At 43.9% G+C, this 15,883-nt stretch overlaps 6 protein-coding genes across 6 annotated transcripts; 4 read left to right on the top strand and 2 right to left on the bottom strand.

The window, feature by feature from the left end:
- The first annotated feature begins 101 nt into the window (after positions 1 to 101).
- LOC128714200 (armadillo repeat-containing protein 6 homolog) lies at positions 102 to 1,622 on the top strand. The gene is made up of 3 exons (XM_053809075.1): positions 102 to 386; positions 451 to 922; positions 988 to 1,622. The coding sequence occupies exons 1-3, from the start codon at positions 102 to 104 to the stop codon at positions 1,620 to 1,622; spliced, it is 1,392 nt and encodes a 463-aa protein (XP_053665050.1).
- A 480-nt stretch (positions 1,623 to 2,102) lies between these two features.
- LOC128714260 (uncharacterized) lies at positions 2,103 to 3,525 on the top strand. Its single transcript, XM_053809135.1, has 5 exons — positions 2,103 to 2,140; positions 2,192 to 2,310; positions 2,367 to 2,554; positions 2,627 to 3,291; positions 3,351 to 3,525. Exons 1-5 carry the CDS (start codon positions 2,103 to 2,105, stop codon positions 3,523 to 3,525), a joined length of 1,185 nt encoding a protein of 394 aa, XP_053665110.1.
- An 80-nt stretch (positions 3,526 to 3,605) lies between these two features.
- LOC128714908 (ribosome biogenesis protein SLX9 homolog) lies at positions 3,606 to 4,313 on the bottom strand. The gene has a single exon (XM_053809787.1). The coding sequence runs from the start codon at positions 4,311 to 4,313 to the stop codon at positions 3,606 to 3,608; it is 708 nt and encodes a 235-aa protein (XP_053665762.1).
- A 312-nt stretch (positions 4,314 to 4,625) lies between these two features.
- Positions 4,626 to 5,896, top strand: LOC128712190 (splicing factor C9orf78 homolog). Its single transcript, XM_053807086.1, has 4 exons — positions 4,626 to 4,742; positions 4,836 to 4,937; positions 5,175 to 5,332; positions 5,407 to 5,896. The coding sequence occupies exons 1-4, from the start codon at positions 4,626 to 4,628 to the stop codon at positions 5,894 to 5,896; spliced, it is 867 nt and encodes a 288-aa protein (XP_053663061.1).
- A 2,240-nt stretch (positions 5,897 to 8,136) lies between these two features.
- On the bottom strand, positions 8,137 to 12,031 carry LOC128715107 (uncharacterized). Its single transcript, XM_053809989.1, has 2 exons — positions 11,926 to 12,031; positions 8,137 to 11,837 (listed from the first exon to the last, which is right to left on the bottom strand). Exons 1-2 carry the CDS (start codon positions 12,029 to 12,031, stop codon positions 8,137 to 8,139), a joined length of 3,807 nt encoding a protein of 1,268 aa, XP_053665964.1.
- A 3,248-nt stretch (positions 12,032 to 15,279) lies between these two features.
- LOC128714775 (calmodulin-beta-like) lies at positions 15,280 to 15,732 on the top strand. Its single transcript, XM_053809655.1, has one exon. It carries the CDS (start codon positions 15,280 to 15,282, stop codon positions 15,730 to 15,732), a length of 453 nt encoding a protein of 150 aa, XP_053665630.1.
- Positions 15,733 to 15,883: the final 151 nt, after the last annotated feature.

The following is a 15,883-nucleotide window of genomic DNA, read 5'->3' as shown; positions in this document are numbered from 1 at the left end:
TGTGCACCGATTTCGACATCATCAAAAAAGGTAAGGTTTAATGGAGCTTACTTCCGTCAACGATATTTTCCTGATTGTGGGTTCCTTTGCAGCCAGCCACAATGGCAAAAGTGATCACGCAGGAAACATTCGATGATGTGGTGAAGGAGAACATAGTGGAATTTTCTATGTCCATCGAGGAAGCTAGAGAGGAAACGATTAAGCAATTTGAAGCCCAAGGTATTCATCTGGGCAACATTATCAAAGACCTTAACGTTAATCCCGACACTGGTGTGCCTTTGTTGAATGAGAGCATAGAAGAACTGAAACGGCTGACCGAAACAAAGGATGCTGATCCGCAAATGGTTTTCCAGCATCTGGCCGTGATCACCGAAGAATGCAAACTGGTAACACTTGAACGTAGAATATGGAAATGTCACTTCATTTTCAATTTTGTCTGTTTTTTTACAGAGCGTTCCACATCGTGTGTTGGCAGCCAAACTAGGTGCTTATGAGTTCATAGTAAAGCGACTGACTAGTGACGATAAATTGGATGATGAGGCTTTGCATAAACTACTCACTGCCGCCAACGCAATCATCAATAAGCAACCAGATGTGTTTAACCACGAATCGTTGGCCGTTGCTTTGAAAACTTTGAAAGCTGCTCACGACACGAAAGTTGCATGTGAAGCAATGAAGTGGCTACAAAAAGCATGCATACTTCACGAAATGAATCGACAGATGATAATGGAAGAAAACCAAACAATTCCCTCCATCAAACCGTTCCTTGCCCGAAGCGAACCGGATGTGATCCGTAACACCTGCACACTTTTCCGTTATTTGATTCTGGATGACGACATACGGGTGGAGTTTGGCAAGGCTCACGAGCACGCCCGTCAGCTTGCGGGCGAAACGCTCACGGAGATAACGCAATTGCTTACTAGTAAGTAAAATAATATCTTTGGGTTATTTGAATGAATGTTTTGTTTTTCTTTTATACGATTTTAGAGTTCAAATCTGACCCCGACTTAATCAGCGACTTGATGTTAACGATAGCCTCTCTAACGGTGCGTAACGAATTCTGCCAAACGGTAGAGGAAGCCGGTGGACTTAAGTTCATTCTTGATGCGATGGTTGAGTTTCCCGACTCGATGAAAATCATTCGCGAAGCGTGCAAGTTGCTCAAAGCACTTGCCGGAAATGACACGGTAAAGCAGCACATTATCCAGTGCGGAGCAGCCCCGTTGCTAGAGTCGGCGCTTAACCGCCACAAAGATAATGAAACATTTGCACGTCATGCGCTAGCGTGTATTTCGACACTGGCATTACGGGAGCCCAACAATAGTAAGGTCCTATTTGAGACAGGTATTTCCGAGACAATTATTCAAACGATGAAAATCCATCCGAAGAGCAAGATAATTCAGCGTAATGCGGCTTGGGCAGTGCGGAACATGGTGTCGCGATCGCGAGATCAGTGCGATACGTTCGTGGCACAAGGCATCGAAGATGTACTTAATCAAGCACTGGCCGATCATCCCAGCATCACGCAGGATGTGAAATCAGCGCTTAGAGATTTGGGTTGTAAGGTGCATCTGAACGAAGAATGGAAAGCAACATCGGAGATTCAGATAAAAAATGACTAAAATAGGCGAGGAAGTTTGTCGGTCCAATCGACAACGCTAATCATTCATCATACATTGTGTACTAGGTACTACGATACTGCGTAATCTACTCATCTGCACCATATCGTTGAAGCTTTTACTGCCACTGAGAAGGTAATTTTTACATTTGTATAACTCGCAATTGTGTGCTAAATTTTATTTTCTTAATTTAACCTCCCAAATAATAATACCTTATATTTTCCTGTTTACTAAATTTGGGCGTATTTCGTTAAATTTTCAAAGAAATTGAGTTGAGTTTGAGAAAAAAATAAAGTAAACAAGAAGTGAAAAACCCTTTTTTTTAATGAATGAAAAATCAACTTGTTTGTGTGTGTGAGCAAACGTCAACGTTTGTTTATCCAAACACTGGGAATATGTGCAGCCGAAACATGCGATCTTTGCAGGCGTTTTCAGAAGCGTGAACACAACCGGTAGAATTCATAGACTTTTCACAGCAAAAGTATGGCTTCGACCAGTAAGCAAAGATGTGGACTTCTAAGGTAAGATACCAGGGTACGTTGCAAGGAGGTAAATTAAAGTGGTTTTTACAGTGGTGCAGATATGGTGAAACATCATACCGAATCCTACGAAGTACAAGCGCAGTTCAATAGGCTGGTCTCGCTGGACGAATTGGACGAAACGCGACGAGCAGATCTGGAACGAATGAAAGGTAATCAAGGATAACTTAAGATCATAAGCGAAATTGTTAACCTCAAGCTTAATCAGACCAGTTTCGTCGATTACTGTCGCAAGAAAGAGTAAATAAATCGGATGGCAACTCGGAAGGAGTGTGGGAAAATGATCATCGTCGGATACGCATTACGAGGGTGGAAGGAAAATGGCAAGCGTTCGGATATGAAGATTCCACTGGCAAATATGTGGAAAATCACGAAGCTTTATTTCTCATGGAAATGGTATGAAATGCGACATTCATTTAAGCAACAACTCGACTATTGCTAAGCATTGTTTCATTTGCTTCCTTCCAGAATCGATTGTTAGTTAGATGGAACGGCATGGTAATGTCAATCGAGCAAGGATACAGCTTGTTGCTTGGTCATTCCGGAACACTCACACTTGAAGAGTACCAAGTCTACTCAATTCTAGTGCGGGCCAGCTATTACGTTCTCCGGTATGACCCATCGCGAAAGTATTGCACTGTTGAACCAGATCTGCCCAACGCCGAAGAACGGTGTGTGTGGAGCTATCTATACGCAACGCTGAATCAACCAAACCCTCGAGCAACTGTCTATCCCAAAGAGGACTCGAAACTGTACGAGTCGGTAAGGAGATCAATGCAAAAATATTGTAATATTATCAGAAAACCATCGTCTTCCAAACAAGTGCCAAGCGATTCAAAAGATGAAGAGAGTGCGATGGCGTCTTCCGGTGAACCAGTCTTTAAGAAACAAAAACCAGAAACCGTAACATTAAACAGCGAAAACGACGGATTTAAACGAATTGAACAATTTCGACGGATGTTCGATCGATTTGATATTGTGCAGAGTTTAATCGAAGAGGACCATTCTTCAGACATTGTTGAGTCGGTACGAGAGAGCAATTTACAGCTCTCCTTCGACCTGTTTGCAACAGAATCTCAAACATTCAAAAAGTCACTTCCTCCTGTGCCGATAGCGCGTATTATTGTGCGAAGGTAATGAACCATGTAAGATGATTGTAACCATAGTTGTAATGATTTTTATTCGTCCACAGATCATCCCAACCATTGCCTCATGTCTCAGAGCTGTTAACATTGTATCGACAGCAGAAAACTTCAGTTCCATTGATGCTGATGCTCGTTTCAGAAAATTTATCCGTGCACTGTTTTCTGTACGATATTAGACGTGTTACGCGGAACGCTATTGCGCTCTCAGGTGATACAAAATGAAACAATATTTTTCGTTACCGATAAAACCAAATCTATGTATATTTCTGGGCATTAATTACGAACACATGCGTACCACGGTTTTACGATGCACTTTTCAACAGCAACTCAGACTGCTCCTTGCGTGCATTCTTTATATAGTCGGCGATCATTTTTTTGGGATCTTTTTTAAATGCTTGATCGTTTAGCACCCGTTTGATGGTACGGCAACGCTTCATGAATTCGCGCTTGTTTTTGTTCCGACGTTGCGCTTGTCGCTGTTTTTTCGTTCTGGGTTCAGCCTTTTTATCGTACTTGGGTACACCCGTTTTAAGTGCAGCGGCTGATTTCACCTCAAATAGAGACTCTAGCGAAGGTAATGCATCCAGCAACGGTTTCAAGTCGCCGGTGATGGCCGTCTGTTCACGCTTCTTTCGTTCCTTATCTTGCCGGAAAGCTTGCTTCGTAAGTTCGACTTTTTTCAACATTTCCTCTTTGCGGAACTGTTTCTTTTCCTTTTTGGATAATCGTGAAATGGCCAGCTTGCGAAGCTTTTTCGTTTTTGCTCCATCTTCTGGCTCGTCGAGTGATGGGCCTGGTTTTTGTTGCGGGTTTTCTGATATTGTACCCTTCGTTACCCTATCTTTCTTATTCGGTTTATTTTCTACTACCTTGAAACTGGTTGGTTCCGGACCGTTTAGTTGAACCGGTGTCGATCGATAGATGGGAAAAGGTCCTTTGATCTTGTTGCTATCATCATTAGGCTTGGAACTTAGCTTGGGTTTTGGTGATTTTTTGTTAATTTTCCCCATTTTGCAGGGACTACAGTGTGCTGTATCGGCACCAAAAAGAACGATGTTTGTTTTGAACGTACAATCTCGAGTGCCATGCGTGTTGTTGATAGACAGCGTCCAGGTTGGTACTGGTACTTTATGTTGACAATGGAATACCCGCGACTCTGGCAAGTGTGTGAATCTTGGTCGCAGTTGTCAAAGCGAAGGATTGTTTTGTTTAGAAGTACAGCAAGAAAAAACGCGTTTTGTTTACATTGTAGATAAGCCAGATATTTTTACGATTTTACGGCATTTTTACATTTGTTTCGGGTACTGAAGGAATTAAAAAAAATGTCTGAAAGCGAAGAAGTCCAGGTGAAAGTGGAATTCAAGAAAAAAGGCAAAAAACAACTCCGGCAAAGGAAACCGTCCAATAGTGAAGACGATGAGCAGGAACATGATACGGAAGCTGGGATTTTGTACGAGTCTTGATACGCTTATAATAAAAACACATGTTAGTGGAACCTGTACATTTTCTTTTCTTTCAGATCCAAACTAGAGGAAACCAAAGAACGGCAAAGGTTGCGTAATAGGCGCAATGGTGTAAACATTCTCAGCTTGGCGGCTGGTAAAAAAATAACGATCGAAGAAGAGGTTACAGTGGTACGTATCTGAAACTATGGTCTGGTGACGTTGTTATAACTAACTAACTTTTACGGCATTGGAAATTCCGTAAAAAAGATCTTCGAAGAGGCACTGCATTCCCCCCGAAGCCACTGTTCGGTGTGGGATTTATTCTGAAAGGATCTTCAGCCCTTACTATTTTTGTAGACGAAACGACTGTTTTGTAGCCCGAGAGATAGCTGTCATTCCGTAATAAGCAAATTTTTCTTGTTGCAGAAAGATCCGTTCAATATTAAAACTGGAGGTATGGTAAATATGCAAGCGTTAAAGGCGGGCAAGCTGAAAGCTGCAGTCGAGGATCCATACGATACAGGGATAGGTACACAGTTTTCGGCGGAAACAAACAAACGAGACGAGGATGAGGAAATGATGAAGTATGTTAAAATGAACAGAAGTATGAAGAGGAATTGAATATATGTAATATATCAACCGTCTTCTTTACTTTTAGGTACATTGAAGAGGAACTCGGTAAACGAAAAGGTATAGCACAAGAGCAGGACAACCAGGTGGAGGGTGAATCTTCCACCAAGTATCTGAGCCCGGAAGAGGCAGCTCTGCTCTCACTTCCGGCACATCTCAGTCAAACGTCGTCCCAGCGTTCGGAAGAAATGTTGTCCAATCAAATGCTCAGCGGTATCCCGGAGATAGATCTTGGCATTGAGGCGAAAATTAAAAATATAGAGGCGACGGAGGAAGCCAAGCTGAAGTATATGCAGGAGCAGCAAAGGAAGAAAGATCTCCCGTCCCATTTTGTCCCATCGAATATGGCAGTTAACTTTATGCAGCATAATCGTTATCGGATCGAGAATCCTGCCCCGACGAAGCGACGATACCAAGAGGAGCATCAGCGCGATCAGCGCGGGGATGATCGTGTTCCGAAAAAAGCGACCGATGATTATCATTTCGATAAATTCAAAAAGCAATATCGTCGTCATTAAATCAATGCGGGGTCTCTTTATGTGTATGTGTGTATGTAATAAATGATAAGCCTTTAGGTTAACAACATACTTCAGGTTTATAATGAACCACCGTTTATTAACAGCATTGAAGTTGAGATATTGAAACGCATTTTGAAGGTGAAATTTTCCATCCATAGAACATGTATAGTGTTTCTCGTTCTGGTGGCTTTCTAACCATTGTGAACTGGCTTTACGATTAACATTTACTCGTAACTAGATAATCAGTGAAGTACACGGGCAGGTAACGCATCCCGGTAGCATATCGGTCTGTAGCGTAAATGATCAAAGCTCTTCTATTCCACTTACTAGTATATTTTTCCTTCCTTTGTGACTCAAAAGTTGCTCTGTTCTTTTACATGGAAATCATTCTTAATATTGGCATGCATACCATATCAATATCTACTGACCGACTCTCTGTGATTTCAAAACTCGTCAAGCGTACGGGTCAAACCAGACAGTTGCAAACATCTAGACAGAAAGGGCTCAGTATGCAAATGCGTTGCGGATTGCGCTAGTCTTTAGTGTATTTTGATATTTTTTATCCGTTTAGGTTTGTGCCCTCACCATCATTGAAGTCTTTTGTTAAAAGATTCGTACACAACGGTAATAAAAATGTGTAACTTTTGAGGAAATTGTATTACCTTTCTTCACTACACATTATTTCCCGTTTAGTGTCCCCATTGCACGGTTCCGTGATTATTTCGTGATTAACACTTTGCCGTCCGGCGACATCACAATAGTGACGAGAGCGTACCATCGGTGAAAGTCGATCAGTGGTGATGCATTCCGAAAACTCACAAATCATACGCAGAATTGTGTTTCCAGTATTATACATTTTACTGCGGTATGCTAACACAATAGCCGTAGTAGTGTTCGCCATCTGTACTGCAGGCGTAAAGGGAGAACAACTCTGCGAAACTTGTGGACGGCAAAGTATTACCACTACGCGGAGCTGAGACATTTGGACTCGTACGCTTCCTTTTAATCAAACCGATTTTATGATTTTCAACAATTCTATCATAGTTGATGCATGAGTTTTACATATCTATTCTACAGTATGAACTTTATAAAATATTAAAACATAATCCAGCTGTTCAAAATTGTTAATAAAGTAACGCCCATTTGAAAAAAACGCTGTGTAGTTCTAGTGTTGAAGCTAGTATCTAATGTTCGAGCCAACAAATGGCGCCTCTCAACACGATTGCAGTTTCGTTTGGTACAAACCATCACGCAAAACTTTGAATTTTCTCAACCAATGCCAAAAGAACAGTGTTTCCAGTCTATGTTTTTTTTGTGTTTCTCCTTGTGTAAGTCTAGATTCTGTGTTTTTTTGTTGATAACTAGTTTGTTTTAAATTGTTACTTATAATATTATGTATAGTCTTCTATTATAGCCTAAAATACGTTAAAGTAAACTACGAGCCTAACGAACTAACTATCACACTCCCTTGAAACTTATTTCTCCGGCAAGGAGAAAGCGCCTGTATATCCGTCAAAACACAAGGCTTTGCAGGACAAAATCGTACTCCGTGAATAATCATAGTAGTCTAATGAAGATCCGGGGTTTGCTGGGTTAGGCTTTTTGGTTGCCTACGTCCCAGCAAACACACCAGGACGATATTCGTCTCACGCTGGTTACAGTCATATTTTCCACCAAACAACACACAGTACACACACTCACACAACACGCAAACACACACACGTACGTGACAGCTGCCGTATGGAGCAAAGCAGTGCTGGCAGGGGAGGGACAGTATAATTTTTTTCTGGTTTCAATTCTTTTTTTAAAGAATAATTGTGTGCCAAAGCCAATGCTGGGATAATATTGTTCACGCTCGGTATAGACTAGATGCTAAAACATGTAGTATCGATAATGAATCAACAAGCGTTTCCCCTTCTTCCCGTGGAGCTCATGTACGTGTTTGTGTGTTTTTCGATTGGTTACTTAGATGGGCGAAAGCGTTGTGGTGAGAATGATTAAAATAGCTCCTGCACAATTATCTAATGTCTTGTCGCCTTTTAAGCAAACTGCCCCTCTTTGGGTTTAGTAATATATACAACAGCGCATCTGCTTATCAGACACACGCTAAAGAACATAGCCCTATCAACTTGCGTAGTCTGTTTTGGCAATCTCTGCTCGGGCTCGGTTTGAATGTCCCGCAACTGGGAATATCCGGCTGACAAGCCTGTGGTCATAAGGATCAGCATGAGTAGTAGTGATTATAATACTTTCGACTTATTTTTTCCACTGCTACCACCGCCACTTCCCTGCAGCAGAACCGACGGAGGTGCGGTCGAACTATGTAGATTGTTGATGATCTTCATTCGTTTGTTCGATAGTGTTGTGAGTGATGATGCACTTCGTTTCATCGAATGCATTGCGCGCTCAGCAGTCAATATGCTACCAACACCGGCCGCATCATCCACACTCTTAACTGTAGCATTGTTCTGGTGGTGTATCTCTTTCGTTTGCTGTATAGAAGAGATAAGACCCTTGAAATATGCGTTGCTAAGCAGGCAGGACAACTTCTCCGACCGCCCCTGGTGCTGCTGGGGCGCTAGAATTAATCGCCGCTGACCTCGATGGGAGGAACTGTTTCGATTGATTGCTGCGTTAATGCCACCACTAGCTCCGGTAGGGCTTCCTAAACCACCAGCACCACCATTCATGCTGTTTACCGCATCGTTTACCTTCCCTTTACCGGCACCGGTCGGGGATGCCAACGAAGCCAGCAGGATATCGCTCCCAGTACGACCACCGATTAGTGTGCCCGTTCTTGTACCACTTGCACCGAGCGGTGAATGAGGCGTGCCGGATGACAGCAACGAACTTGTCGAGGAGCCGCTGGGAGACGCTAACCGTTTCCCGTCCAGACCAGCGGTTTCATGCAAAAGATTGCGTCGAATATTTAACAACTTGCGGTTCATCACATATCCTCCGGCTAGACGGCGCAATTGGAAATTATTCACATGTAGCGGTTTTGGTAGCGAACTGTACCACATCTTAACGCCACGAGCCTCATCAAGCGGTCCTACTGTGTGGGAAAAGGCCTGTTGTTGCTGCATTTGCTGGAGCTGTCTTTCCTTAAGGAATTCTTCATCTACCTTCTTTAGCAGCATCAACTTAGATATATCAACTGGACCGTTCACGGTGAGCGGATCTATCTCGGATACTGCCTTCAGGCCCGAAATGTTGTCGATAAAGTGTTGCTCGACTAAGGAAAGGCTAGATAACTGATTTGGTGTCAGAATGATAGAATCGGCCAGGTCACCCTGCAGCTGTGGTATGACCAGTGGATTGGTAGCGGTTGGGAGAAGATTTATAGTCGGCACTATATCATCGATACTGTCCACCAAATCGACCTGACCCGTCGCTTGTGGCTGAACACCGGACAGCTGTTGCCGCTGTTGAAGGTGCTGTTGCTGCTGTACAGCGTCGGCTGATTGAACGAGATTTTGAGCGAATGTTTGCAGTGTGTAATTAATCTGATCATTGTACGACGGTATGGTCAGATCGGTAAGCCCATTCGAAGCCTGACCAGGCGCGGTACCTGTAGCCGCATGTGTAGCCAACCGATAAGCAGCGCTATGATCGTGCAACTCATTTCCATTCGGTGACACAAGCGGCAGCTGATCGATCAGTTCGGCAGGAATGAACGCGGTTTGCTCGGTACTACCACAATCAACGACTCCGGGCGGCAGCATAGCGTTTGACCCATTGGAAACGGCGTTAGAAGCAACTTGTCCTGCAACGGTCGCACCAATGTCGCCTCCCGCCGGTGTGCCATGCGTCATGTTGACCAAGTTTGTGCCGGCCAGATTCATTGAGGATATCACAGATAGTGGAAGGGTAACCGTTAACCCGTCAGTTTGCATTAAATTGGTCGTTCCGTACTGCTGTGAACCATCGCTACCATCGACGGCACTTCCGGAATGCAACTGCCCAGAAACAGACAACTTCAAGAGATTCGTATTTGGGTTCATAACGATTGCAGTATGGTCCGGTAGCACTGGATTCGTTGCGATCGATTCTTCACTAGCAAATTGTGATCCAAGCATATCGGCAGAAATTATTTGCTGTGCATGCTGCGGTGGTCCTAGCGGTTGTTGCGTTAATCCAGTGGAAAGCGTTGTTGGTTGCTGCGCTGGTGTGTCACGCGATTGTCCATGCTTGATCGAGACCTGGCGATGATGAGCATTAGATGACTTTGATTGTGCATGACTTGCCGAACCGCTGGCTGAGCCGTGCGACCGGGAGGACGTTTTGTGCTTCGAACGCTCGCTTGATGGTAACTTTGATGAGTGATGCGAGCTTTTACCACTTTCACCTGCCGTACCGTGTCCACGACCTATCGCAGCATCGTGTCCAATGCTCCCCATTTGCGATGTGGAAGATCGGTTAGTGTTCTCTCCCGAAACAGTGTTACGCCCACTAACGTCGAATCCTGTAGAGGAGCTACTACTCGATTCCATCACATCTAGAAAGGCTGGTGACGGTCCTGTATCATCCTTGTGTGTCGAAGAAGTAGCACCGGTGGCCATACCATATCCGCGCATTTCCGCTATTAGTTTGTCCAACGTTTTACTTCTACCCGGCACAGCTCGTCGTTGCGAAAGTGAGTGTGATTTGCAGGTAATGGGACGAGTGCAGTGTCGTTTGCCATCAGGTGTTACCACCCCACAGTGTCGATCTGGATCAAATTCTCGTGCGCGCGAATCACTCTTCCGGTCCGATGACGATTTCAACTGTTGCGTTATGTTGCCAGAACTGCTGCTGCTACTACTGCTACTGCTGCTACTGCTAGATGATGACGAGGAAGAAGAGGACGATGATGACGATGAGGATGAAGACGATGAAGAGGACGATGGTGAGGAACTGGATGAGGAAGAGGAAGCTTGCTTCGAACCACGTTTCGAAGACGATTTCACTGACTGATTCGCACCGGAGCTTGACGAAGCGTCGCCAGGTGCGTTCGAATTGCCGATAGCAAAAGTTGCTTTCTTCTCCAGCACGCCTGAACAGTTGCTCATCAGGACTAAGGGTACCCCGCTGCTACCGATCGCAACACCGGCAGGGAATTCACGTCCAAACTCAGCCACAGCACCTGCACCGTTGCTTTCTGCCACGGTATGACTCGATGTCGATATGGATGCTTTCGAGAACGATGACGAAAGCGAACTATTGTTGCTGCCATATCCGGAAGATGATTTGGAGGAAGAGGATGACGATGAAGTATTTCCAGCGGCGTGTGTGGAAATATTCTTTGCCGTTTTACTCTTAACTTTTCCACTACCCGTAGAGCGTATCTTTACCGGTGGTACTGTGCTGACGGACGGTTCTAGCAGTGGTACATCATCATTCTGTGTACCATAGAAACTCGATATCGTTTTACCGTCCGAACGGGCAACCGATGAAACCTCACTGTTTGTACCGGCGCGTATCATGCCTTCAGTCTTTTCTGTCGATGCATAGCTGTTGCTTAGGTGTTGTTGCTCCGCTAGTGAGCTATTACTGCCCTTGCTGTTTCCTCCGATGGTGGCCAAAGTCGTGCTGGCACTGTTGTTTCCATTGGCGTTCAGTTTGGCTGTGTGATTGATCAACGAATGGTGCCTGTTCGTCATGTGCTTTTGCAATCCCTGCGGTTTCACCACACTGTTACAGATATCACAAATCACCGCATAGAACGGGTCTGTCTCTGGGCAGATACCGTACAGGCCCATGTCGGCTTTATCAAGGCGCATCACACTCCCCCGTGAGCGGTTAGGCATCAACGTTCGATCGGTCGAAGATTCTGATGAAGCGACCTGTTTCGTACCGCCGTACACTGCCAAGTTGTTTTGTCCCGAAACACCGCCGTACGTTTTGACATGTATATGTTGCTCACTATTCGGTTCAAACATTCCTTCATCATCGTACTCGGCTATGATGTTGGGTGCGTAAAAATGGGTAAGTTACACTTGAGTATGACAAACCCTGTAGGAAACTCTGTAGATCATTGATATACATACCATCGAACGTGGGTGACCCATTTGCGGTCCTGTCTATGAACAGCTTCCATGTCTGTCCCTTCAGTTTAGATAGACCTCCCCCAACAGCGTGACAGTCACGATTCATTGTTAAACGTAGTATGTTTTTTCTCAAGCCTACTGAAATATTACGGTTATACAAAGATGCTTCTTCCTTGATGCGAATGAGCTTCTTATTCTGTTCGTTGCTCGTAGGGGTTTGCTCGTGCGTGTGCTGGAATTGCGTTTAAATTTCGCTTGTTGTATAAAAGAGCATCAGCTTGTGGATTATTAATCGTCCATGGATTTGAATGGTTTTCTCTCTCCTTATGCCGCGAACCCCCGCGTTGATTATTTGCGATACAGACCCTTCGAGCGTACCGGGCGCTTTTTTAATGATGGCGCAAGACGATTTTCTAGAAGTAGAATTAAAAGTAGAAATCAATATTAAAATATTAAGCCATAATACGTTAAAAGCTCTAAGCTTCATTACAATACACTCGAGTTCCGTCATATTATTTTCTTCCTTCTGTCTGAAATTATAAAAATCAGCTCCACCGGAGCGAAGCATCAGCTGATAGTAGTCACGCACACATAAGCGCAGTCGTACGCAAGAGCAGCAAAAGAACAATTCTCGCGGCGGCGTAGGAACACACAAGGCTGGTAACGACACACAACGCAGAACGGAACGCATGAATGAACGAATATGTGTTGTCGTGGTAGTTGGAGTTTCTCTCGTGCTAAATTATGCTCAGTGAGAATGAGCCCACTGATTCCGATTGTTTCACCAAGCCTCGTAAACCCTACTACTACACACACTCAAATGAACAATCCTAGAACAATAGGCAATCAGTAGTATGCCCTGTTTCTGTTTCTTCAGAAGGCACGGAAAACGAAGGCTGTACACTTTCGTTGCGATTATTTGAGAGAAGTACAACGTACATGAAGGTGTATCCCTTATGCTTCAGCGTCGAAGCAAATTGGGTTCTGGGCGATGCTCTTTCTACACCCAGTGGAATGGTAGGGTAAGATAAACACGATAAGTAATTCAATTAAGATACGTTCAATTATGTTCTCATGCATGGTTGGACAGTGGCGCACGAAGTAAAAGTTGTCGTGGCACACGTAAAATTTTAGTGGATCCGTGCAATTAAGTATTTACCATAATATCAATTGCATATTTCAATTCAATTTCAACATGAAATTTTGAAAATCTTCAAATTTGTCCATATTTCATTCTACATCACAATCGCAAAAAAAGTCTGCTAGGATTTCGCTTTCACTCAATTCACATATAGTTTGCATTTGCCAGATTGCTATGCAACCATCACTATATGCAGCAACTGGGATCTTCAATTGACTCCTTTGTTCATGTTAAGTACGACTCCATTATATTCCGTACATGTCACTATCACCACAAACGAAGGAAAGATGTTCAAAAGCTCTGGTTGTAGCAGCAACAACAAAAATCCTAATACTTGCGGTAGGCGACACCTTCGCTCACTACAACCCCGACTGTTTTATGCCAAAGGGTAACTCGGGACTTCACAGACCGGAGCACTGATTACCCAAGATACGTTATGTTTCGGGTTCTTTCACGACGGACCACATATGCGCTACACATTATGTTGCGAAACAGAGATGAAACATCGCTCTCTCTCTAAACAAAACTTGACATTCGGAGCATAGGTCAGTACGCTCGGATCTTTACACACACCCACAGAGCCAACGGGGATGATGATGATGGGGATGCTGCATGATGGGTGAGTTTTTGCAAGGACGAAAATGAGAGCAAAAGCACGAAAGGTGCGGGGAGCATCATTATCGCCCTACCACCCACCCTCCTCATTCTTTTTTGTTGAGAAACCGAGAGCGAGACGATCGCCGTAGTGAAGAAATCGACAATGTAACACCACTAACAATAGCAGCAGACGGCGGAGACGTCGGCTATCACACTATCGACTTTTAAACCCTTTCCGCAACGCACCACACATTTCTTACGTACGTAGGCACTATGCATGCACCATCCGATGCTCGTTATTTCAGCAACACTAAACACTAGGCAAACGGACGAGAAACGGTAACCCTGGCGTAGCTGGTTGGTTGGCTCCGTAACACTCTGGCAGCAGGCTGCGGGATTCGTAAGAAGGGGTTGCTGGGACAACCGCACACTTCCTCTTGGGTGACGTACACATCGATGATGTCCGAGTTCCAGGTGCGTATGCTGATATATGTTTTGTTTTACTGCCAACCTACCCGTTCCGGGACGGGCACAAATATCAAAGCAATAGGCTTACCATCTCTAAAATTGGTTCGAGAGACGAGTTCACCACGCTCTAGCCCGTTCTGTGTGTGTGATGTTTTTTTTTATGTTGATGTTTTTAGCTGTCACCGATTTACACCGTCCCTCGTAAGGTCATAGCTTACGGTTGAGCGCTTGGTTTTTAACGAAACCAGCGTACAATGGGAGATTTGTGTGCGATACCGGACACATGCTTAAAGATTAATTTCTTATTTGTTTTGAATAAAAGTATAAAAAAAGTATAAAATAAAAGTTCATCAAACAGTTGGTAAAATAATTTAATTCGGTGCTGCTGAAATGCTTCTTGGTCTGGAGCTGTTGCAGGAGTCCTTTAAAACGCTCATTTTTAAGCACCTTGGATTGCCGATCCCATATTTTCTGGTATATTCCCCCTCAGCTTCATCTTTCCATGTAGACAGCCTAAAAGGACTTTACGGATTGGGTTGTCCGGTGTCATTCTAATGACATGGCCAAGCCCACTAGACTCGAATTTTATTCGTTATACGATAGTACAACTCATAGAGCTCGTCATTGTAGTTGGTCCTACATTGTCCTACCATACATACGGGTCCAGAAATTCCTCTGAGCATTTCCCTCTAGGACGCGGTTAATAGGGTTTAATTAGTATTGGTCTATTCGATTGCCTAGCTTCGATTGTTCAGGGGTTGATCTTTTTCTTCTTTATCCGCACAACAACCTCACGAGGTTTACCATTTCTGGCTTTCTGTGACTTTATTTACCCGTAGTTGAATAATCAGTGCTGCGTACAAAGGATTGGTTCGGATGGGATTTTGGTCCTGTCCGTTCGTGTGAAGACCGGCACCGCTACCATCATGCCGAGGGGTTGATGACCAAGTATAAATTATATCTATGATTATCCAACAATTTTGCGTTTTCTTCAAAATACTTTGAATGCCTTCATAGAAACGATTTAGGTAGGCTGCTTCTTCTGACCAAGCTGCACTCTTGGCAGTATAATTTTCGGTTTTCGTACACTGCAGTTCGATTGATAGAAAAAAAATTGAAATTGTTCTCTATTTATCGAAATTTTCGATATGATGACTGAGTCGGAACTTTCCGATTTGCAGGAACAACAGTTTCGAGAAATGTTTGAAATGTTTGATCGTGATGGCAGTGGTTCGATTTCGACGACCGAGCTCGGTGACCTAATGCGAGTCCTAGGACTGAACCCAACAATGGCCGAACTCGAGCAAATGATTTACGAAGTCGATTCCGATGGAAATGGACGAATTGAGTGGGAAGAGTTTGTAGCTCTGATGAAAAGGAAATCGCGCGAACCGGTCGATGAGAAAGAGCTCTACGCGGCCTTCAAAGTGTTTGACAAAAATGGTGATGGATTCCTGTCCGTTGAGGAGCTATCGGATGTGATGCAAAACTTTGGAGAACGTTTAACCAAGAAGGAATTGGAAGACCTGCTTGCTGAGGCTGACATCGATGGAGACGGTAGAATTAACTATGAAGAATTTGTTTACATGTTGCTGAAGTAAATTTTACCTTCGATTCAAACAAGTGGGACAGAACAGAACAGAACACAAAACAGAAAACGAATGGCGCAAATATCCGATGAAATATATAATTGATTATTTTATTAAGATCGATCCCGCTAAGCTTATGGGTTTCCCGTTTTGTCGATCTATA

Source organism: Anopheles marshallii, chromosome 3 (assembly GCF_943734725.1).
Source record: "Anopheles marshallii chromosome 3, idAnoMarsDA_429_01, whole genome shotgun sequence".
Taxonomy (NCBI): domain Eukaryota; kingdom Metazoa; phylum Arthropoda; class Insecta; order Diptera; family Culicidae; genus Anopheles; species Anopheles marshallii.
The sequence above is the reverse complement of the archived record's forward strand: the minus strand, read 5'-3'. Positions and strand labels throughout refer to the sequence as shown.

Excerpts from the sequence above, each read along its gene's own strand:
- LOC128714775 (XM_053809655.1), top strand. The coding sequence starts at position 15,280 with ATGATGACTGAGTCGGAACTTTCCGATTTGCAGGAACAACAGTTTCGA.
- LOC128714260 (XM_053809135.1), top strand. The coding sequence starts at position 2,103 with ATGGCTTCGACCAGTAAGCAAAGATGTGGACTTCTAAG. Across the intron at positions 2,311-2,366 it reads AGATCTGGAACGAATGAAAG|ACCAGTTTCGTCGATTACTG; the intron begins GTAATCAAGGAT and ends AAGCTTAATCAG. Across the intron at positions 2,555-2,626 it reads CTTTATTTCTCATGGAAATG|AATCGATTGTTAGTTAGATG; the intron begins GTATGAAATGCG and ends GCTTCCTTCCAG.
- LOC128715107 (XM_053809989.1), bottom strand. The coding sequence starts at position 12,031 with ATGAATCGTGACTGTCACGCTGTTGGGGGAGGTCTATCTAAACTGAAG. Across the intron at positions 11,838-11,925 it reads TGGGTCACCCACGTTCGATG|CCGAGTACGATGATGAAGGA; the intron begins GTATGTATATCA and ends CCAACATCATAG.
- LOC128714200 (XM_053809075.1), top strand. The coding sequence starts at position 102 with ATGGCAAAAGTGATCACGCAGGAAACATTCGATGATGTGGTGAAGGAG. Across the intron at positions 387-450 it reads TCACCGAAGAATGCAAACTG|AGCGTTCCACATCGTGTGTT; the intron begins GTAACACTTGAA and ends GTTTTTTTACAG. Across the intron at positions 923-987 it reads GATAACGCAATTGCTTACTA|AGTTCAAATCTGACCCCGAC; the intron begins GTAAGTAAAATA and ends ATACGATTTTAG.
- LOC128712190 (XM_053807086.1), top strand. The coding sequence starts at position 4,626 with ATGTCTGAAAGCGAAGAAGTCCAGGTGAAAGTGGAATTCAAGAAAAAA. Across the intron at positions 4,743-4,835 it reads AGCAGGAACATGATACGGAA|GAAACCAAAGAACGGCAAAG; the intron begins GCTGGGATTTTG and ends TCCAAACTAGAG. Across the intron at positions 4,938-5,174 it reads TCGAAGAAGAGGTTACAGTG|AAAGATCCGTTCAATATTAA; the intron begins GTACGTATCTGA and ends TTCTTGTTGCAG.
- LOC128714908 (XM_053809787.1), bottom strand. The coding sequence starts at position 4,313 with ATGGGGAAAATTAACAAAAAATCACCAAAACCCAAGCTAAGTTCCAAG.